The following is a 24,362-nucleotide window of genomic DNA, read 5'->3' as shown; positions in this document are numbered from 1 at the left end:
CAACTGTTGTAAGAGATGAAATGTCTCCTGAGAGGAATGTGCTATGGAAGATTAAAGTGCTTCTCAATTTCCATTCCCTTTTCAAAGTCTATCAAGGAGAGGCCAACCGAAATGTACCAGACTGTTAGTTTTGGACTTTTACTATTAGTGTGTATAGCTTGCAGAAATAGTGATCTAAAGCGGGATGTGCAGCGTTTAACCATATGTCCTTGAGAGACTGGATCCTGAAGTGCATAAGTGTGGCAGGTTTGTTATAGGGTGAACAAGGAATAATTTTTTTTTTTTTGGTACCGGGGATTGAACTTAGGTCCTTGCGCTTGAGCAGCATGCAGTGAAACCACTGAGCTAAATCCCTGGCCCTAAACAAGGGATAATTTTAAGGGTTCTGTCATAGATAATTGACATTAGAAATACATACATCCAAAGTAATATTAAAATTTGTATTCTAGCTTTTCACTGTGTTTTATGTATTTGGTTCATGTGAATCAAATGGGTTTTGACTCATGCCAAGGTTAATGGTTTCTGAAGTCATGTCTAGGCAAAATGGGAAAGAGGGGCTGAATGATTGCTAAAAGAGAGCTGTGTCTGAACCACAGGCTCAGGAAGGAACAGTGAAGTCTTGTGTGTCATACAATGTTTATTCCAGTTCCTAACATTTGTTGAATTGATATAATCCAAAGTAAGAATTAGGCCTGAGTTTTCAGTTGGCCCACCATAGTTCAGGCACCCCAGAAGGCTCAACTGACCACAGAGACCTCGTCATCTTCATCTTTGTTAGTTTTTAATTCCAGTGACAGCTATAACAAAGAGTCCTCACTCAATCTGATTGTAGATGTGAAGACGTGGTGTATTTAACTGTGTGCGTACTAGAACAAAATCTTACCTTAGAAAATAGGTTCCATAAAAGACTTTGTACATTTGACTCACTGCTGTCTTCTTAGGGCTTGGAACACAATAGTATCTGGCCCTCAAGAGGTGTTTAATAAACTTGTAGAATGACTGAATGAATAAAAGATCACTGAATTTGGAAATAAACAAATCTTGGTTTAGATGCTGGTTCTGCTACTCACTGGACTTCTGACTTGGACAAGGAAAGCTATTTGATCTCTTTGAGCTGACTTGGTTCTGTCACCTGAAAAGTGGTAATACACCCATCCAGCAGTGTGTGGGGAGGATGAAATGAGATAACATAAGGAAAGTGGCTGGTACAGGTCTTCTAGCATAAGTAAGTATTCAGTAAACATTACGTGAATGTGGTCTAAATTTAGTAGGTTTCCCAAAAGACATTAGCAAACAGAAATATGAAAATTTTCTTCTCCTTGTTCATCACAATTAAATCAATGTCCAAGAAAATTAGTGAAGGAAATTAGTAACTGCTTGGAATTTTAAGGACAATTAAACACTCATGAGTTTAGCAGGCATCCAAGACATGATCTGTCTTCTGGAAACTGTAGGCTCTATAGGTTATAAAGCAGGCTGCCCCCTGATGGAAAACAGGGAGAAGAGTGTTTGTTCCATTTCACTAAACATGAATGTGAGGGGACTGCAGATTTTAGAATTAGCACACATACCGGTATGTCTTTAGGTGGTATTTTCTGTCTCTTATCATGTGAGGTGCTCGAGAGAGGATGGCATTCCGTAAAATTTTTCCAGCTCTGAGAATCTTCTCTGAAGGAACCTGGGTTTTAATCAGGGGATAAGAAAGGAGGAGAAAGAAGAAGAGTTTACAGAAGGCAAACAAGCTGGATGAATCCTTAAATCACTTTCTAATCAGAGTCTGGCTAGAAAAAAATAACTCATACATATTTACATTGCTCACTTGTGTGACATGTCACTGAGATGCACTGAATATTTATTGTTTCTAGAAAATGGATCAGAGGTTTCTTGACGTGATGCTCTGACACACTGACCACCTCCAGTGGTCCCTAAGAAGTGAGCTCGGATGGCTCATCAACCCACCTACGCCCATTACCTTGGTAATGGTGTTAGCAGGACGGAGAGGAACGTGAGGTTCAATGAGAGGTGTCTGAAAAATAAAATGTCAAAGCAAAAGAAAATTAAACAAAAAGTTCAGTAAAGAAAATTATGGGCTGGGGGATAATAAGAAATATCAATTTTCATAAAACTCAAAACAGAATTTTAAAAAACAAGAGATAAAAGCTGCCTAAGGAGCTTGAATGCATTGACATTCAAAAGGCAAAATTAGACCATTCAATTTGCCAACATTTAAATATAAGTTATTAAAAATGAAAAAATAACCAACCAAATAGGAATGATTAGGTAGATGTTTGTAGGCTTAACAAGAAGGGAGTAAGTATCCACTCAAAGCATAACAAACATCAGAGCAGGGGAAAAGGCAAAATGAGATAAACATAAAGAGAGATTAAAATGACCTATCTCAAGGGATGGGGACAAAGTATTGGTTTGGGTGGAAATGAATGGTTTCATTTTCCTTTGTGTAATTATAGATTCTTTTTTGGCAATTTTTATTTTAAAGAAAGTTTTACTTTTCAAATGTGGCTTCATGGGGGCTCTGTGCACTTAGCCTCCTAGAACTCCCCAGGCAACCAGTGTAGTTCTCTTTATTTGACAGTTTCATACCATTTTCAGGATTCCATGAAAGTGACATCAGATCTATCATCCACTTTCTTTAGCTAGAGGTCTGCCTCTGAATCCCAGGGAAACTGCTTGCTACTTGGCTACACAACTGAGCCCTCCAGTCTTATCCAAACCCCTTTGCTCTTTCTCTGAAATATCTGGTAATGGCATTTTCCAATGGAGGGAAAAGATATGTCCAGGCAAAGGTGGCGGGACAGCTAGCAATACCATGCTGCCTCTGCCACTTCCAGAAAGTAAGACAGCAGTTTACTTTTGATGAGATTGTGGTAGGCAGAATAATGACCCTCCAAAGAGGTCCACGCCCTTAGCCCCAGAATCTGGGAATGGCTGGTTGCATGACAAAAGGATGTATGATTAAGGAATATTCTGGTACTTCCTGGTGGGCCCATGAAATCATAACGGTGTTAAAAGACAGGAGAGGGAGGCAGAAAAGTCTGAACGAGAGAGAGCAAGCTGGCCAGACTCAGCTGGCCAAGAGCCAAGGAGAACAGGCAGCCTTAATCTAGAATCTCTAGCCAATGGAATAGGCACACAAACAGATTACCCCGGCCAGCCTCCAGAAGGAACACAGTCCTGCTCACACCTTGATTTTAGCCCAGTGAGATCCATTTCAGACTTTCACACTAAAGCATGTAAGGTTATAATTTGTTTTGTTTCAAGCCACTCAATTTGTGGCAATTTGTTACAGCAGTCATAACAAACTAATATAGAGATTCTTATGCTTTATTCTAAAGTCTCCTACTTTTTGCAAATAGAAGGTCCTTAACAGTGAAGACCTGCCAGTTCTTCCCTCTAGTTCTAATTTAAAATCTATAATCAGTGGGGAAAATAAAGCTCAATGTTAGTTTAAGACATTTTATGTACCTAAATGCAAACATACATGTATAAACAAAGGCTTTTGTTTGGTACCAGGGATCGAACTTGGGACCCTGAGCTTGCGAAGCAGGTGGCGGAACCACTGAGCTAAATTTCCGGCCCTCAAATACATATTTTTTAATCAAGAATAAATTTCAAGTGGATTGATGATTTAAATATAATAGAACCAAAGAAAAAGAAAAGATTACTAAGCCTTAAAAACTAGCATAAAAGAGATGTGGCATAAAACCAGCATAAAAGAATGACTACAATCTCATGGAACTTACTTATTTAAACATTTTCAGCATCTCATTGGCATCTAGTACGCTTTCCCCGACCCTTGCCATCACTAGAGCACAGTGCTATGTACTATGACAGTATTTTAGCAGCACGGCATAGACTAAGGAATGTCAGCCTGGTCCAATTCCATAGTGACTTTAAACGGAGACCGGCTTTGCTTTGAAAAAGCCTGTGTTCCCTTATAAAGGAGCTGTGGATGAGAGAGGAACCATGAACACAAGGAGTTCCTACACTTTATTAACAAAGCCCTGAAGAAGAGAGGGAGAATTCTGTGATAGCATATCACCTGAGATAATGTTCAAAACTGCAGACCAGCCTACACCAGAGTGCTGGAAACATGCAGTTTAAACATGCTGCGGATCTCCCAGCTGTCAGCTCCCAGTTCTCAGGCAAGAACCCCTCCACATTACACAGTTCAGTTCACACACCTAGGGTTATGCCTGCTTATATATTTTAACTGTAAAAGTCTCTGATTAGTTTTGAAAATAATAGTAAAAATCCATTTCTCTTCTTGTCCTGGAGAAAGGAGGTCTAGAGTAGATGGACAGGAGAAACTTTTGAGGTTACCTTTTGTTTCCTACAAAAAATCTACTTTCTTTTGCAGCAGTCTTTGAGATGCTGGTGATGGGCAGTCAAGAGCATTCCCACACTTTGAGATGGATGATAAATGCTTATTTTTTGGTAGGCTCAAGGAAACATTATTTGAAGATTGTCTTTTTATTTGTTTCTATAGAAATGGCTATGTTTTAACAAAAGACTAACAAGTAGTCCCTAGTTTAGTGTTGGACAACTCCCTTTTTGGTTCCTTGGAACTCTGAAAAGAAAGTGTTACTAAAGCGAGGGAAGCATCAAGCTTCAACCAGAATGTTCCCTTTGATTTGCAACTTCTAAAGGCCTAAAAGGTACATAAGGTTGTCTTTTAGCCAGATAATCCTAGTACCAGCTTCAGGACCAAGAGGCTGTTTAATCTGTTGAAAGGCACTGTTCTCAGAACCTTTTCCAGCTCAAAGATTTTAGGTGTAGAGCCAGTACCATAAATGGATGCTTGGAAGAGGGGATGTCCCTTTATTTAAACAAGAACTCCAGGACACATGCGATGAATGCAGGGAAGGTGTTATTTTGAGGGAATGGAAATTTTTCTTTGAAAGGGACACTACGTTCAGTTAGGCGATATCCTATGCTCTAAGAACTGTTGGTGCCTGGCAATGTATGTTGTGAGATACAGTGTGACAGTTGTGAAGGGCAGGTTGTATTCCTGGAGAACAACCACTGACCAAGGCCCATTCACAGACTTCTCCATTATAGCTGTGTCTATATTGCTATTGGGTCCATTTATTTATTATTTCCTTTCTTGTTTCCCTTGAGGTTCAAGTACATTTCCTTTTGCGAATTTCACCTTTATAGAGAAATAAGGAAAATAATTTCATTTTATGAATGATAAAGTAAACAGTGACAGTGGTGACGATTCAAGTAAGAACATGAGTCCTACAGGTAGGGTTACTCATGTCTGCCATGCTCCTCTAACTGTGCTATCCCCTCATTTTATTACTTTCATTTTTTTAAACTAAGAAAACTAAGGCCAGAGACATGTAGGGACTTAGCTGAACTCGTACAGCTAATAACTAGGCTTGTTGAGAGTTGAATCCAGTTCTAGCTCACTCTAGTATCTACACTGCAGGGACAATTATACTGTCCCACCTGCCCTTTCTTCTTGAGACATATGGGCCCACACTGAAATAGTTTGCATTCTGTTTAGTTAAAATGCACTAGATTACCAGGCATCAGACTTGATCTGATAAATATCCAGCAAAAAGTATTCCCATCCACCTACTGAGATTACACATGGTACCATGTGTCATGCTTGGTCTAGATTAACTTTTTAAAAAGCAACTTTGCAATAATAAAGCATCTAGCATTGAAGAGGGGCAGGAGTAAGTCTACCTAGGAAAATGGAAATGACTCAGAGTTCTAAGTAGAGAGTAGAGAATCATTTTACTGTCAGCGGAAGAGCTGAGAAGCCCAACAGACCACTCTGACCTAACCCATTGTTAGCAAGGCAGGAAGCCCTTGGGAAGCTGGCAGCAAGAGAAGGGACATTTGCGGGATATGAGGCACGGGTCCTTGGGTCCTGGTGGACAGCGGAACCTAGAGGGAGGGAGGACCCCACAAGGTGCAACCACTGCTGGAGACGCTGCCCACATGCCCGATGCCAAGAGGGGCACGAGATGCCCCCAAATCAAATCTCCTAGTCACAGGCCAGAGAAATACGGAAAAGAATTTTATTTTAGACACAATTAAGTTAAACAAAAGAGAGAAGCAAGCAGTAGGGCAATATTAGTAAGCGGCAAAGCAAGAAAATCAGCCAAAGGCAAAGCCCGCAGAGGTCATCCCCTTGCAGTGTGACCTGAGGCCCCAGCCTGGGCCCTCACAGCAAGGTGGTGGCAGTGGTCACAGACTGGGGCGGCTGTGGCAGCACCTCAGCCCCTTCACATGCTGGCTGGCCCACTTTCTCCAGGCATGTTCCTCTTGCCTGTGGGCAAGGAAGCTGGGATTACAGAGCAGGGGCTTCATTAGCAGTTGAGAAGTTTGTTTCCTAAAGCCCCCCCCACACACACACACTTTGACCTGTAGCCAGAATGCATCATCACAAAAGAGCCCTACCAGGAATGGACCCCCGTCTGATTAAATTTCATACATTTGAACACATCAATCATGTGTTGATAAGATTTCTTCCTTCCTACCTGGGCACGAAAGAATCCAAACTGGGATGTGAAAATGTGATCCTAAAAGCTAGGCAGGGAAAACAGATAAAGGCAGAGGCATTCAGCTCTCTCTCTGCTTTTCTTGGCTCTCTCCCCTGAAGACTTCCCTCAGGATCGACCGTAATTGGTTTTTGTTTGTTTCTGGAAAGGGGATGCTCTTTTTACTGCTTTTAATTATGTTTATATTACTACTGAAAGGAAGAAACAGTAAGGGAAAATATTCCTTTTGGCACCAGAGCCAATTCAGAAATACTAATCAGGTGATGCAAAATATGAATTTGGCCTCCATTACAAGATGCACAATAACTTCCCAGTAGATTATAATAAGGTATAAGGCCCTGTAATAGGCCTGTGAAAGCCATATTCAGGCCCTTCTGAAAAGAGGTAATGCTTTTTACTCAAGTATTTGCTCACAGAAGCCTTTTACAAGGCACAACATCTTAAGCCAAGAAACAAGAATAACAAGCTAGATTGGGACACAATGCTCATGGCAGAATCCTGACAACCCAGTGCAACAAAAAAGCCATGAGGCTGCAACTGGCTGCAAGGATTTAATGAAGGCTATGGTTTTCTGAGGCTAAATGAGGGGACTCGGAGAAAGTACCTGATGGCAGTGAGCTCCTGTTCTTGCTGGGAAAGCAAAATTTCTATAGATTAAGCAACTAGCAAGGCCATATAAGTTCACAAATTAATGCTACAGAACTGGATTTCAAATCCCCCCCCCCTTTTTATTTCAGATGAGCAAATCTCTAGGAAGTGTGAAAAATAAAATTTTATTTTTTTAGTAAAAATCACATGCTTTTAGGAGTTTTTTCTTGATATTTTGAAATAATACAACTAAAGTCTTTGAAATGTATGTCTCATTCTAATAATAATTATCACAATGTCACCACTTTTGGGTAATGACCAATAAAATTAAATTAAGGACTAAGTCAGACTCACAAGCAGATTTCACAACTCTGAAATAACTGTGTAAGTTTTTCCAGACTTATTTGGCTTCCATCTGTTAGTTTTTTTTCCTCTCAAATCTTTCCTACTTCAAAACTGGCTTATAGATATCCAGGTTCAGCTTCAACACAAAGAGCTTGAAAGTTGTCACTTCTGCCCTTACAATACAAAAAGGTTAACAAAGTGAAAATTATGACTTCTCCTGGGGTCATCACAGAACTCAGGTTGCAGAACAAACTGCCACCCCACTCTGAAATCTGGAGGGAGAATCCAGAGTCACAGTTCAGTGTGCTTAGCTCACACAGATGCTGAAAAGTGGTAAGAACACTAAAATGTAAATGTGCTCTATGTGGAAAAGCTTGAGACTGAGAAATCCTGGGTGTGGGAGCAGCCTAAGGCACCCCCCCCCTTTTGAGTTTTACTTATTTCAACCCCAGCAGGTTCTCATGGTGATGAGCTAATAAAGACTTTCGAATGGCTCTAGAAAGAGGAGGGAAGAGTAACCACTGAGAAATACCCCCATGGCATTCTCCATGACGAAGGCCAACTCTCCAGGGAAAAGGCTTCATTAAAGTCTTATCCCACCTTGTGGGAGGGGATTTCTCAACTCTAACCTTCTCTAGCCGGCCTACATCAACTATGGTAGTAATGGAGCTAAGGACACAGTTGGAAAGGTCACAGCCTAGGGACATAAACCCTAAAAGAATACTAAAAGAACACTTCCCTTCCCCCACTCCCTCCCCAATACCAGTATAAAAATAATGGATTACAGGTAACACAGAGAGCTGGCCTAAGGAGGACCTCTTGGGGAAGCCCAAAGACAATGGAAAGACAAAAACAAAGACTCTAGGAGTGTGAAGCCTTTGACACCTACATCTAAAGATAATATTGAGCACCACCTATCGCCTAGCCAGATTAACATAAAATCTCATGCTAAAGGCCTATTGTCTCAATTCCTATTACTAGCATATCATGTCTTGCTGTCAAGAAAACGAATTAAAAAGCATGCTAAGAGATAAGAAAAAACAGTCTGGACACACACACCAAGCATTAGAATATGACTCAGATTCTAGAATTGTCAGATAGGAAAATTTAAATTACTTATAATTAATATGTTAGCTGTGGGATATTATTTCATTGATAGTACTAATGGGACCTATAGCCATATGCAAGAATATACTGGGTAATTTAAAGAGAGAGAGAATATCTAAGAAAGAATCAAGGGAAAATGTACATCAAAAACACTGTAACAGAAAGGAAGAATGACCCCGAGGAGCTCATCAGGAGAACAGACAATGCCAAAGAAAGATGTAATGATCCTGAACAGGTCAATAGAAACTTCCCAAGGTGTAATCCAGAGAAAGAAATATAATGGGACTCCCCCGCTCCAAAATAAAAGAAAAAACAACCAAACCCAGGATATCAAAGAACTATGAAACAATTTCAAGGGGTAAAACATGCATGTAATTGGATATCACAAGAAGAGAGATCAGGGCAGAAGAAAAATTTGATGTAATCATGACTGAGACTCTCCCCCAAAAGTACTGATAAATACTAAACCAGATTCAGGAAGCCCAGAAAACACCAAGCAGGATAAATGATTAAAAAACCCCTGCACATAGCCATATCACATTCGAATCATAGAAATTCTAACACAGAAGGAGCCTCTTGAAAGAAGTCAGAGAATAAAACCACCTTAACTATAGAGGAGCAAAAATAAGAATTACACAAGAATTCTTATTAGAAACTATGCAAACAAAAATTATATTATTTAAAATGTTGGAAGAAAAAACTTCACCAACTTAATTGTCTAAAATTATCCTTCATAGGTAAAGGAAAACTACTGAACTGTACCCTTAAAAATGGTGTAGAGCTGGGGATTTAGCTCAGTGGTTTCGGCGCCTGCTGCACAAGCACAAGGACCCAAGTTCAATCCCCCGTACCAAAAAAAAAAAAAAAATTGGTGTAGACAGCAAATTTTAGGGTTTCTGTTTAAAACAGTAAGAAAAAAGGATGAAGGAGAAATACAAACTTTTTCAGACAAACAACATCAGAGGAAATTAGTTAGCAGTAGACCAGCCTACAAGAAATATTAAAAGAAATTCTTTAGGAAGAAGAAAAACAAGGTCATTAATTCATACTTATATAAAAAGGAAGAATATCAGAGAAAGGAATAAATGAAGGCAAAATAAAATCTTATTTTTCTTATTCCTAATTCTAAATAACTTTGAAGTGAAAACAGTAATCATGTATTGCTTCTAGCATAAGAATTAATGAGTATTACAAACTATTTGGGAATTAAAATTCAAAAATTTTACTTTTTAAAAGTATATTTGATAAGCTAATAGAAGAGATAAAATGATACCATATAAAATTCTCAAAATTAAAGATGGCAGAAAAGGGGGTTAAAAAGAATAATAACCACAAAAAAAGCTGCAATGAACAGAAAAAAAGCAGCTCTTAATCCAATTATACTGGTAATCACTTTAAATATCTTTTGGCTAAACACACAAATCAAAGGACAGATTGTCACAGTGGACCCAACTGGATGTTGTCTCCAAGAAACCTACTTTAAATATAAAGGCTCACACAGCTTCACTGTAAAGGGGCAAAGAAAGTTATGTCATGCTGATACGAACTTTAATAAAGCCTGAGTAGGTACATAACTGAAGACAAAGCACCTCTCAGAACAAGGAAAATCATCATGGATAAAGAGGTACAATACATACACAAAGAGCTTTAAAATAAGTGCGGCAAAAAGTGAGAACTGCAAAGAGAAACAGACAAACACACTGCCACAACTAGAGACTCATCATGGGCTAGTATACACACAAATATCCTTGCTCTGCCAGCTGAGAGAGCCAGGAAGCAGGGTCACCCCAAGAGCAATAACCACCAATCAGTATAACAACCAGTTCATGGTTTCTACTGCTACTCTCTAAAAAAATGTAACCAGGTTCCTTGAAAAAATGGTTGGTTCTGGATTAGGGAAAGGAATATATAAGAGCTTTGAGTATACCCTGCGGTCTCAAAAAGAATGGAAGTGCTCAAAATGAAAACAAATAAATCCCATAATAATGGGGGTATTTCAAATGGACACATAAGCCAGCTGAAGAACTCCTAGTGCCAAAGCTACAATAATTTGACAAAATTACAGAAAATAGTATTGGATTATAATCTAAAGTATAAAATATCCATGAGTCTATAGTAATATAGGTAAATGATAAATCATGTAGTTACTCTGGCCTCAAAAAGTGGATCAGAACTCCCAAATTCTTATTTATTTATTTTGGTGGTAGCTAGAATTGACACAGGGCCTTTCACGGAGCTACATCTCTAGCACCTAAAAAAATTTTTTTTTCAAGACAAGACTCCTAAGTCACCAAGTTGCCCAGGCTGGGGTTGAATTTGTAACCCTCCTGCCTCTGCCTCCCAGAGTGCTGAGATTTCAGGCATGCAACACAATGCCCAGCTTTGAACTCCTGATTCTTTAAGTGTGGCTGTACAGAGTGACTTCCTTCCAAAGATTACATAATGAAAAGGAGAAAAAGAATAACTTTACAGTGGAAAACGTGGCAAACACTACCCTTGCTGGGTGATCAAGGTCACCATCAGCAGTGACAAGTCATGCTGATATGAGTAGTATGTACCCTTCAGATCATATGAAGAAAAAGACCCTATTTATCTCTGTGTTCTTTCTCCCCAAATCCACTGCCCCATTATAATAAGAAGAAAATATAAGACAGACCTCAACTGAGAGACAAGATACCTAAGCACTACTCTTCAAAACTGTTAGAGTCATTGAAAATAAGTCTGAGAAACTGTAATGGCCAAAAGGAGCCCAAGAAGGAATGGCAGCTAAACCCAGAGTGGAGTCCTGGGTAGGATTCTGGAACAGAAAAAGTTCTAAGAAAGTCAAAATGAAGTACAGACTGTAGTTCATAATGTATCAAAATTGGTTAATGATGAAAATATACCACACTAATATGATAAGGGGAAACTGGGAGCAAGGCAATACATGAGAAATCTCTGCAGTGTGTTATATCTTTCTATAAATCTAAAACAGTTCTAAAAAGTTAAGTTTACTTTAAATAATTTAAGAACAAACAAAAAAAGTCAATCAGAGGTAGTTACAATAAGCTTTTCAAATATCCCAACCAGAATCTTTAGCAGAGTTTTAGCAAAAACGAGATGCTTAGTGATACTTTTTGTCATTGGTGCCAGGGATGATATTTAGGATATAAAGACTGTCTCAACACTCTGCTCAGCCCTTGCCTGAGTAGGATATAAGTGTAGGAACCCAGTAGCCCAACCCAGAAAAAATGGTGTTTTAGATCTCTGGCTTTGTAATATCCTATATTCTTCCACACAGCGAGCCTTTCCACTTGACCTCCTAAGGTTAGCTAGGACAGAACTGCAACCAGTGACCACAAGGGAACTTTCTGGGTGGGTCACTGGTTGCAGTGCTGGTGACAGCTGTACCTGATTGCTATTTAATCCCCAGTGAAGCCCGTCTTCTGGGTTTCCACCCACGCCTACAGTAATATACAGTCTACCCAACCTTATCAGCAGCAATGACATCCTAAGAAAGGGACAAGTCATCTGCCTGACCAGCCAAAGACAGCAATGTCTTCTTCCCCTCTCTCCTTCCTCTGTACACCAGCAGCTGAGAGGCAGGAGCAGAGGCAGGGCTGGCAGAAGGCCAGGCACTCCCCATCCCACTGACGCTGGAACCGCCAGCTCAGCCTCTTCAGGGATTCTACTGCAACAAGAGCTGAAGTGTTAGAAAGCATACATGCCCAATCCTTAATAGCTGAGATAATATCTTAAGGATCCAAAGTGACAAGACACTTCTGAATTAAGACTGAGGCATTTTTATGGTTACTAAGTACCTGTGAGAAAGAAGGCATCCAACTGAACAGTTAACAGTGGGCAGTTGGGGGAGATTAGTACACGTGTATATTTTACTGACTTGAGATGCCACAAGCCAACCAAATAAATACCTATGTTTTATATATTTTTGAAAGTGGCTTATAAATCCAAGGAACTGAAGTCTGCAGTTTGGGCTTGGGCTGAAGTCTGACCATAAGAAGAGACTCGAGGGTACTGAGGCTGCTCAGTGAATCTGTGGCACCAGATCAAGGAAGAAGTACCTCCAGGGAAGAGGCTGCCCAGACCCTCCTGTCACCTGGTCTTGCTGCTGTCACCTGGTCTCAGAGCACTGTACCCAAGCTGGTGTGAGCAAACTGGGCAAGTTTCCTTCCAACCTATCACAATGTGATGTCACAAGACAGTGTGTTTTTAGAATGAGTCTGTCAAGCTGTAATTTACAAGATAAGATTTAAAAAATTTTTTTCTTCTACTGGGGGGAGACAGCCTCAATTAGATATTATTATTATTTTTTTGGTACCAGGGATCGAACTCAGGACCTTGTGCTTGCAAGGCAGGCATGGTGTCACTGAGCCAAATCCCCAGCCCCAATTAGATATTAATTTTAATACATCGATCTTCTGGTTATTTTTTCTAGAAAGTGTGTCTACTCCTATTAAACATCCCTAAATCAGATGTGTGGAGGCAAAAAATACAAGGCTAACTTTACAGAGGCACCATTCTTACTGATCAGAAAATTCTCTTTGAGTCCTTATACAGTGGTTTAGTTTTTCCTTACAAATTGGCCTGTTCAGGCCCAGATTTTCTCATACTAGTAATATCCTGGTACTATTATTAAATCTGCATTTTAGTATTAGGAACTAAAACATAAAAGTCACTCATAACGTTATGTAGAGGCCAGTGCTCACTATTCTCACAACTATACTATTTATAAAAGTATAAATTCCATGAAGGATTATTAAATCTCCCTTCTCTCCTCTTTTTACAAAGATAAGCCTTGTCCTCCATTTTACCCTCACTTCCATCACAAGAAATTCTGCAGCAAAGCCCAAACCTGGGACCAGAGTGTTGAGTGCTTTTGGGAACCAATGTGAATCTAAGATTTAAGACATAGTTCACTGTTTGGCAGGTTCATGGATTGCTGTTTACTAAGACCAGGGCTAGAACTCCATGACATTTCCCTTTATAAGGTCTAATTTAAGCCTGAGCATGGTAGATCCTGAAAGTTTTAACATTTATTCAGTATTTCAAAATAAAATGAATATATAAAGTCTATGGCTGATGCTCTGGTTTTTCTGAAGCCAGAAGTCAGGCTGCTGCTGGGTATGTTCCAACGGCAGACAATTGGTCTGGGTCACACATTTCAGAGAATGCTCATGTGCTAAAATGCTAAATTAATTGGCATATGCAAACCAATATAAATATATAGTATGTCCCCTACTTCCCTCCCACACAAACAGTATACACTAGCCTGAATCTTGCTTTTTTCTGTTAACAGTGTATCTTAGAGATCTTTTCCTATCAGAACATAAAGAGCTACCTCATCTCTTTCTTTGGCACTTATGTGCACTTTTTAGTAGCTGATTGGTATGTCATTACAGAACATGTATAACAGATAAGACCAATGAAAATTGTGTAATGTTCTGTTATTCCTGTGGCATTGAAAACTCAGGATTCTCACTGTAGGAAAAAAAGATATATCTTTCAAAATACTGATCAAACCAATTGCAACAAATATCTTGGCTTTGAAATTCCATTCTCATGGGAAGAAATCTTGGGAGAAACAACTGACTGCAGTGGTATAAAATATATATAAGATTGTGCTATCTTATTATACAAGATAACTAGGAAGCTATGAAACACTACAAAGGGTTACATTAAAGGATGCAGAACAATTGGAGCATCAGTAAATATAATAATTACAATAGATTAAAGCCTATCAAACAAGTTTAAATTCATGAATTTATAATGATATTCGGGGGGAAAAACTAATTGGTTACTTTCTCATAATTAGAGGGAACCAATTCATCATTTAAAAAATTGAGTAAATATAAAGAAAGAATAGAGCACTTATCTCGTCTTTTCTATGCAAACTGTTATCACTAGATAACTAGAAAATAAATGAGGGTAGTAATTTCCTTATAAAATTATTTCAGCAAACATATAAAAAGGAAATGAGCACTTTTTTTTTTCTGGTACCAGGGATCGAACTCAGGATCTTGAGCTTGCAAGGCAGGCGAGGTGCCACTGAGCTAAATCCCTGGCCCAGAAATGAGCATCTTAAATCATCACCAAAAGAGTTTTGGAACTCTTATGAATTAATGCATTTAGTTATTGAGCATCTATGGCTGCTAACATGAAGAATCAACCGGACATTATGTTCTTCCAAAGGAGGTTGAACCTGGACCTATCCAAGCCCGTAGGCATAGCACTCTGCAGCCCCAAAATATGACCTATCCCTGCACTGTATTTATTATCACGGAAAGATACCTAAGAATTAAATGAAAAACCAAGTTATAGCAAAACATGATTTCATTTACATAAAACTATTCATATGTGTAGATAAACACATGATTTATTATATAGATACACATATATGTATAAACAACTTAAATAGGAGCATGACAAACTATGAGCAGAGAAAAGAGGGGGAGATGTAAGTGTCTGGCAACAATGATGGAGGGGGTGGTGATAGTAAAAGCAATTTGAATATTTGTCTCCACAGACTTCAAAATTATTCTAATAATTTACAATGGGAATAAAGCTTACTGAGAAGAGCAGACTATTAAGTGATGCTTCTTTTCCTCAGACCTTTTTTTTTGGTACTGGGGATCGAACTCAGGACCTTGTGCTTGTGAGGCAGGCACAGTGCCACTGAGCTAAATCCCTGGCCCCAGACTTTTGTTTTTTAATGCATTAGGTTATGTATCTGATAAAATAATGCATAAAATCAATGCTTTAGGAATTTTAGCGTCTGTATGAATCACACGGGTATTGCATGAAAACACACTGGTCCGGGGTGTGACCTGAGAGTCTCCCTTTCCACCTGAAGGCATGGATGGTGCTGGTGGATGCGTGAATCAAAATCTGAGCAGCAGAGACTTCAGTGAGTACTGTAGCACCCTGTGGCTCTATAACGACATGATTCCACGTTAAAATGCAGCTGTGTCCTGAAGACCTGGTCTAGTTGATATAATCATGAAGTCACTGTCCTAACATTTATTTTCCCCAAATAGACCAGTAGGTTTTCTAGATCAAGGAATAATTTCCTGGCCATTTTGTTTCATATTTTCTTGAATACTCAAGTATCTCACATGAAAATCAAATGCTTGCAATGTATTAAAGAAAATGTATTTGTCCTGTGGGAGTATTTGAATAATATACTTAATATTCACAAATAACACATTTCAAAATTTCTAAATTACAAATAACTCATCTCAACCAAATTCATTATATAAATATTTAATAGGGCTTCCAAGAATCGATGAAACACAGCATAATCCTTACGTTACTGTGCAAAGGGAATAAGGCAAAAATAATCACATTCTGTTTTTATGAAATTAGTATTTGAAAGTGAAGGAAAGTGTTTATTTACAGTGTAATCTAAATTTTGATAACAAAGTAATTTCAATATTTGCAAGGTATAACAGTTCATAACTTTATTCTAACTAGTTAAGGCAGAATAGAAATTTAACTCTTGAATATTAAAAATCTTAAAATTTCTGGAAGAACCACTGAGACAGGGTGAGGGATGACACAGACAGCAAGTCCCAAACCACACTACAGTTACCTTGGCCAAGTCCCACAGCCTCTGCCACTGAGCCTCACCAAGCCCCTCCCCTGCTATCCTTACCAAAACAATAGATTTCAAAAAGACTTGCCGAGTTTGGGTCGCATGTTTGAGCTTTACTTGTGTTCAAGGAGGCTGGACTTCTAAAGTGTGAAAAACCTCAATCAAAGCAAGTATTCCCTCCTCAACAACAGAACAGAAGAAATAGTCACTAAACTGGGGAATGAAAAGTGTAAAGAACAGATTTACAAATAATATAAACATGGATATTTACATAATATATAGTCAAGATTACAGCTGTCTTAGATACCGTAAGAGAAAGGCAAAGTTCTCATCTCTTAAAAAGTTGGAAGTATTTTCACAAAGCCATTGGGTAATGATTAGTCTTTAAAATTATGTAACAATAATATACAATAATATCATATATACAGATATAATACATAAAGATGTATCACATTATGTCATTTAACTTGAATTAATCTGTGCACAAATATCACTTTCCTTCATGGACATTTAAGAATGTTGCCTGTGATGTGCTAAGCTGATTTCTTAGAGTTCAAGGGGATACACTGGTAAATGATGCTAAGTTTGGGTTATAATCCTAGCTTTGTATTACAAGGTGACTGAAAATAAGATTGGCCCACCTGGAGACACATTGGAGCAATCTGACAAGCAATAGAAACACAGCAAATCACAGGCGGTTATTCTCATCCTTGGTGCTTTGAAGAGTCATAATCAATGTCTTAGATGAAACAATTGAAAGAACTTTTTGGGAAATTTAGGGTTGTGTAAGGGTATTTCTGGATTTCTTGATTCTGTGAGGCTTAAGGAATATATTTCTTCTAGACATCAGTCATGTCTTGGATTCTCCCTGAGGAGCCCTCTGCATTTCCTAACCTCCATTCCTGCACATATTTCACCACTTGCACCACAGTTATATAAGTGTCTGTTCTCTAAGTACTACATGAACCCCTTAAAATACAAAGTTGTGCCTTTGTTGTCTCAGAATCCCAGTGCGTTTTGTGGATACAGATTATTCATTACTTATTTATTTGACTAATAATGTGGAAAAATATCTGAGGAGCTTTTACCTGGCAGTGGTATGAAAAGAACGGAAAGAATCTGTCCCCTTTTCATGCCTGAAATTCCAGTTTTGCTCTTCATGGTTAGATATGGAAAGCCTAAGATTACTGGATGCTGGTAATTAATTTATGGACTATTTTACTTATGCTTTCTTCTTAGGAGTAACATTTCTCTCCAGTTCAAACTTGAGAGTAAGGTGTTTGGGGTTGGAAAGAAGCAGCACTGATGTCAAGTAGAGACTCTGTGTCTCCATTACACGGAGAAAAGTTTCAACAAACCAACTGTCGTGGAGATCTGAAAACCATCCTTCTCCATTTCTTGACTTCCTCTTATTTTTCTCTTGATAGACAGAAGACCAGTTTCGTGTTTTCACTGGTTTGTTAAGTAGTTTTGAGTGCTTTTGGACATTTTTAACAGTTTCATAAAAGTGATAAACTTCAAGATGCACATACACATATATCCAAAATTCTATTTATAACTTAAGGGATTCACAGACTCCTGGAAGTCCAAACATAAACACATGTATTCCTAATACTCCAGAATCCCATTATCACATAGAAGCCCAGCAAAAATGTGTAGATACATCCACAAAAGACATATACTAAGACAATCAGAAGTGTTATTCATAACAGTCCCTCATCAACACAATGGACAGTAAATGTTATTCCCATAATGGAACAAAAAAGCAATTTACATTGCATATATTGCAGGATCAATCTCACAAACACAATGTTAAAGACTGATACAAAAGGTGTGTGCCAGATGTTTTTCATTGTTGCAAATTACTATTCTCTTAGAAGGTAAGATGATAGGAATTGGCTCGAAAGAAATACAAGGTAGGATTTTAGGGGGTGATAGTGATGGTGTATTTCTTGATCTGAAAGCTGTTTACATGAGTGCATCTGTGACAACATATCAACCTAAATGAAGTGTGTACTTTTTATAGTATATTTTATGCTTCAATAAAAGTGAAAAGAAAAAGCCTGAATTAGAACAAGAAATTAACTTCATCTCTTCATTAAAAACTTTTAAAGAAAGTATCTATTACACCCCCATCATACAGATAAGGTATATACAAAAGTAAAGTGGACCTTGGGATTTTGAAATTTCACAAAGTGGCACTTGAAAGACAGCTTTAGATGCAACAATCTGTGACTGTTAATTTTCCATTAAAAGTGACTTGAAGGGAAAAAAAGAATACACATATAGTTGTATATATGAAAAGCCCCCAGCAAAAATGTCACCATGATCAACCTCCACAGAGGGTGGTCTTTAGGAGGAGGACCCTTGGCTAGAGAGGGAACCTAACCAACCATACAGCATTTTCAGAAATGTTCATTCATTTAATGATTCTGGGAAACTTTAAGATTATTGACTGCAAATGTCAAATATCTCTTACTGAAGACATTAATAACACCCTTAAGAGTATATAAACACATGAAAAATTAAAACAAAGAGTATTAAAGTCAGTATATAATTGTTTTTTAGTTCTATGATTTAAATACTAGCTACACCTGCCAAAGCACACATTTTTTTCTAGCAGACAAAATATTAATATATTTTATTTATTCATATATTTCATTGCAAATAGAACACATTCACATTATTCTCAGATTTAACACTTAAGAAGCCCAATAAAATGTAAATTACTACAGCCATATGGAAAACAGTATGGAGAATCCTCAAAAAACTAAAAATAGAACTACAATATGATCCAGCAATTCTACTACCCAAAGGAGATAAAAATCTTTATACCAAGAAGATATTTTCATTCCCATCTTTACTGCAGCATTAACAAATAGCCAAAATATAGAACCAACCCAGACGCCCCTCAGAGGATGAATAAAGAAAATAGGGTATACTTATTTAATGAAATATTACTCAGTCATAAAAAGAATGAAATTTTGTCATTTGCAGCAACATGGATGGAACTGGAGAATATTATTTTGAGTGAAACAAGCCAAACACAGAAAAACAAATGCCACATATTCTCACTCATTTATGAAAACCAGTAAATCAACTTTATCCAAGGAAGGAGTGGAACAGCATGTGGGAAAGGGTAAGAGGGAAAGAGGGCAGCAAGAAATTAACAGGCATTTTAAAAGACTAGGAAGAGTGCTAGATGGAGGAGTAGAAGAAAGGTGGATGGACATGATCAAAGAATGTATAAAAATATGACAGTGAATCCTATTAATTGGTGCAACTGATGTGTTAATAAAAAAAAATGAATCCCTTTCATGGGGGGGGTCTGGCCATTTCCTGAGATCCCCTCAAAACATCTTTCCTATTGCTCTGATGCAAAGTACTTGGCTTCTTTTAATGCTAATCATTTAAGCAACCATGCTCTCCTTGGTTCCAACTTCACATGGGCTTCTTTTCTGGACAAATCGCAAAATTTTCACATCTTTTGGCTCTGCTTTTTGCTCTTGATTCTCACTACACATCTGGCTAAAAGCAGCCATCAGTACACATGCCACAACCTGAACTTTGTGCTGTCTTGAAATTTCCTCTGCCAGATCAATTAGTTTGCACCTTTAAATTCAGCCTCACACAAAGTCTTAGGACATGGGCAAAATATAGACAAATTCTGCCATAATGTAACATGCATGGTCTCTAGTCCAATTTCCAATACAGCCCTTGTTCTCATCTGAAACCTGGTGAGCCTGGACTTTACTGTTTGCATTCCTATCAGCATTCTGGTCTTCTGAGCTCTAACCAAAACTGCCCATTAATCTCTACTTAGCCCGAATCTCCAAACTTTTCCAAACTCCTCCCACAAACCAGTTCCAAAGTCTTCTGAACTATATGGTCAGGTTTAGTCACAGAAAAAACTCTATTCCTGGTACCACTTTTCTGTATTAGTCACCTTCCCATTGCTGGATAAAATACCCACACCTGCAAATTAAAGGAGAGGTTTATTTTTGGTTTCGTGGTTGAAATGGCACGTTGGGAGGGCATGGCAGAGGAAAGCTGCTTACCCCACATTAGCCAGGAAAGGGAGAGAGAAAGGACCGGCTGAGGACAAGAATATACTCTTCTAGGTCACATGCCCAACCAGGCCTCTTCCAACCAGGCCCAACCACCTGATAGCACATTCAGCTCTGAACTCTTCAGTGGCTTAATCTACTGATGAGTGTAGTGACCCCATGATTTGATCATCTTGCAAATGCCCTGCCTCTGAACACTTCGGGGGACATTTTGGGTCTAAACCATACCACCCAATGACTTGATTTTTTTTTTTTCAGTATGGGGGATTGAATCCAGGACCTTCACCTTGGGCTAACTCCTCAACCATTTTAGTATTTTAAAAAATTAAAAAAAAATTTATTCGGAGACAGGGTCTTGCTAAGTAACCAAGGCTTGACCTGAACTTGTGATCCTCCTTCCTCAGCCTCCCAGACCTCTGGGATTAGAGGCAGGCACCACAATACCTCCCAAGGATTTGACTCTCGAGACAGTTCCAAGTAGTTGTCTGTAGCCAACTATAGGCTTCTGAAGGTAAAAGTTGAACCTGTCCTAAGTCTCAGAAATTCTCAAACTTTTAGGAAATGTATTAAATTCAAAATAAATGGCACACATTTAATGTTACATGGTTGGGACACTTTATAGAGCAGTTTTTAAGTTGTGTTAAAGAACAGTCAGAAAATGCTTGCACTTTTATATGGAGTCATTGCCCATTTGTCACCATCAACACCGCGAAACCACAATGTGACTTCACAGGGTTAGAAGCAGGCTCAGGTTTCACTGGTGGCACAGACACCTGCAAATCACATCTAGCTGAACCCTATTCTGTACACACAAGTACTTGATGAAGGTAGGTTTTGCTGGGGGAAGAAGAAGGGGAAGACAACAGTTGTCCACTGTAGCTCAAGCAACCCTTCCTAGAAGAGGCAAGACGTGAGAGGGTTTTTTGGGTGCACTGGGTTTGATGGATAGGGAGGAAAGAGAACAGCATCATGGGCTGGAGGCAAAGCCACATAGCTGGGAGTTGAAGGCATCTAGAGTCTGTCTCTAGATGCTTGGCTGCAGCATGCAGCCAGTGTGGGAGGAGGCAGAAGGAAGTACAGGAAGACACCTGTGTGAAGACAGATTTACCAGGGTTGAGAATGGACAGTGGAAAGTCATACACATAGCTAAGTAAAGGCATATACTTAGCTACTAGTTTTTGCCTTTTGTCATTAGAAAATAATGCATGCTCATTGGAAAGTATAAAAAAATTTACTCATACAAAACAAAGTATGATTAATATTTTTGAATATTAATCCTTCTTGTCTATACTTTTAAATTTTTGAATGAAATGTAATTATATTCTAGATAAAATTTTGCATTTCTTTCTTTTTACATAATACTACATCATAAGCAATTTCACATATTACTGTAAGTCTTTGTAACTATCAAGTAAAAATTCTTTTAAATGTAGGTAGCATAATTTAACATTCTCTTATCACTGTATTTTTAAGTTGTTTAAAACAATTTATTAAAATAAATATGCTTTGGGGCTGGAGATCTAGCTCAGTGGTTCCACTGCCTGCCTCGCAAGCGCAAGGTTCTGAGTTCAATCCCCAGTACCAATAAATAAATAAATATGCTCTGAGCCTAGGCCACAAGTTCCCATCTCCCACTCATATTTGGGGTTATCATCTCAGAATTCATTTCCAAAAGTAGAATACCTAGGCCATGGATTAAGGCTCCGCACAGATACTGACAAATTGGGAAGCTTTTATTAAAAATGTCTCTGGATGGAATATTTCTTCTGGATAAACTCCTGGAAAAGTGTTCTATTTTTGGCCTTTTGAAGATAGGCACTGGTTTACATATTAAGAATAATAAATATTAATGTGGAACAAATTAATCAATTAGAAAAAAATTCCAACAGGAAAACACTGATAAATTTTCCTAGCATTTAAATACATGCTATCTAAAATGCCCTAAGCCATTATTTTGATAGCATAGCAATTCCCAGTTGGGAAAGGTAAAATAATTACCATGAAGAAAAGAGGAGTCCTTTGTCATACACTTTGAATTAAAAGTAATGCACTCAACTGACTTTTGTACAGACCTCTACATGTAAGTGTATTTATCTGTATTGATTGGAAATTTTAAAAGATTTTTTTGTGCCTGAAGCAATCTAGCAGGCTAAATCTACAATAAACACAACCTTAGCACAAACACAGGACAAGAATGTACAAACAAATGATGTTGATAACCTTGAAGGACTTGGGAAGCTGAAAGCAGTAGTGTATTTGATGTATGTTATACAAAATTCCTGGAACAGCAAAAACCTATCAATGTTTTCAAGAAACCTTTTAAGCCTTTACACAGCTAATAAAAACAAAAGTGATCAAAGTCCTAAAAGCACACCATATAAAATATGAAAGTACGCCAGGAAAGTAGGATCCAGCATAAAACACCAAATTCATTTCAGATCTGACTGAAAAACCAGGGTCCTTAAATACGGGCTTATTTTTTCTTGTATCATCAAACTGCACTAGTGTAGATGTCAGTTTCAACTAGATAGGCAAACTTAGTATTTTTAGCTAAATTTTTCTTTTAGTGAAAAATAAGTAGTGTGATATATTAAAGTTAGAAATTTTATTTCCCTCGTCTTTTTATACCTTCCCTGTTCTATATTTTTCTAATTTCTTAAAGTATACATAAAAAGAAAAAACTCCAATGTTTAAAGCCTCACTATTGCTGGCTGATGGAGGCTTAACACACTTTAAAAACCTGGCATTTCCACTTAGGGTCACAGTTTGGTTTTTTTTTAATTCAAAGTAATTTGAAAGGCTTTAGAAATACTCGAGACATCTGCAAGTATAATGAGAAGGAATCAAATTATGTTATTATGTTCTCTTATTGACCAGAAACTTAATTGTGGACATGATATTTTTTGGAAGTAAAATGAAGACTGTCACTCACCCTCAGGACAGGTTCTCACATCTCTTGGAGAAAGAAGTGCTGGCCGGTGGATAACGAAGTTCCCACATCCCCTTGAAAGCTTCCAGCCAGAGAGGGGTTACTCACTGTAAGATTTGTGACTAACAGGCTATTTTCCAAGACAGCATTAAGGACCACTGTCCCATTTGTTTTCCTTACCCAAGCCTCCAGATTCTAGTAGGGTTGGATATTGCAGCCAAGAACAGAGCGGGAAGGGAATCAAGACACTGTGCCCCAGGGCACTCTGGGAATGTGCCCAGGGGAATGACAGGACTCACTGCATACTTGTTTTCATTTCTCTTCCTCCACTTGGCACTGGAAACCTTACAAATCTCTGCTTTGCACAGCTTAAAAATTTTTAAAGGGTGCATTTTAAAGCAAATCTCTCCCAAATAAAGACAGAGCTGTTAATACATTACTGTCTTACTACTTAATCTGAAAGAATTACTGACAACATGCAAAGTTTCGTTCCTTTTTTAGACAATGAGGTTCCCTCAAGAATGCAGACCAGCAAGTTGAAGGTACATCACTAGGAGCAGGGAAGGAGATGGAGGTGGCTCCATGTTCCTGAAGGAAATTCTGTCCATTAATTGAATATCTGAATTAAATAATTCTTATTTCAAACTTCACAAGTCATTCTATTCTTAGCTCATCTGAATAGGGTGCTCGAAAGAAAGCAAAATAAGAGAAAGAGGAAGAAGAGACTTATAGAGTCATCTTGTAAGAGACTATTCTGGGCTTGGGTGAGGATAAGGACATTTCTTAAGTGTGGTGTGCTTAATGCTTCATGCCAATTATTCAATACTAACAACAAGCCTTTGATGAAGACACTCTTACCATTCCCATTTCACAGATGAGGAAACTGAGGCTAAAGGAGTTGCATTCCTTGCATGGCATCACATGGCTGTGGGTGGCAGCTCTGGGACATGAACCCTCTTGGTTGACCACTACCCTACATCGGCTACATTTCTAAGGAAAATGCCCTTGTCCACTTTTCCTGTGATATAAAGGTGATTTTTGAAAAGAGCAAAACTGTTCATGTCAACTTTCTGCTTAAATCTTTCAGTGGCTGCTCATTCCTTTCAGAACAAATCCAAACTCCATAACACGGTTTCAAAGGCTCTTCCTAATCTCACCCCTACCTGCCTCTCCAGCCTCATCTGCCATCACTCTGTCCC

At 38.4% G+C, this 24,362-nt stretch overlaps 1 protein-coding gene across 15 annotated transcripts in view; it reads right to left on the bottom strand.

Moving 5' to 3' along the window:
• The window catches only part of Rapgef4 (Rap guanine nucleotide exchange factor 4), a 306,593-nt gene that overhangs the window by 80,182 nt on the left and 202,049 nt on the right, over positions 1–24,362 (bottom strand). For 10 of the 15 annotated variants that reach the window (XM_004857682.3, XM_087200386.1, XM_087200368.1 and 7 more), the window contains 2 exons: positions 1,973–2,026; positions 1,572–1,678 (listed from right to left, as the gene is read on the bottom strand). In XM_004857682.3, the coding sequence (XP_004857739.1) occupies positions 1,572–1,678; positions 1,973–2,026 (161 nt within the window). The remainder of the gene's footprint in view (positions 1–1,571; positions 1,679–1,972; positions 2,027–24,362) is intronic. The other 5 variants (XM_004857683.3, XM_087200374.1, XM_087200399.1 and 2 more) reach the window with 1 other exon arrangement.

This window comes from Heterocephalus glaber, unplaced genomic scaffold, assembly GCF_053883595.1.
Source record: "Heterocephalus glaber isolate CG9 unplaced genomic scaffold, H.glaber_assembly_v1.0 deba00000347, whole genome shotgun sequence".
Taxonomy (NCBI): Eukaryota; Metazoa; Chordata; class Mammalia; order Rodentia; family Bathyergidae; genus Heterocephalus; species Heterocephalus glaber.
This window is presented reverse-complemented; position numbering and strand designations above follow the sequence as displayed.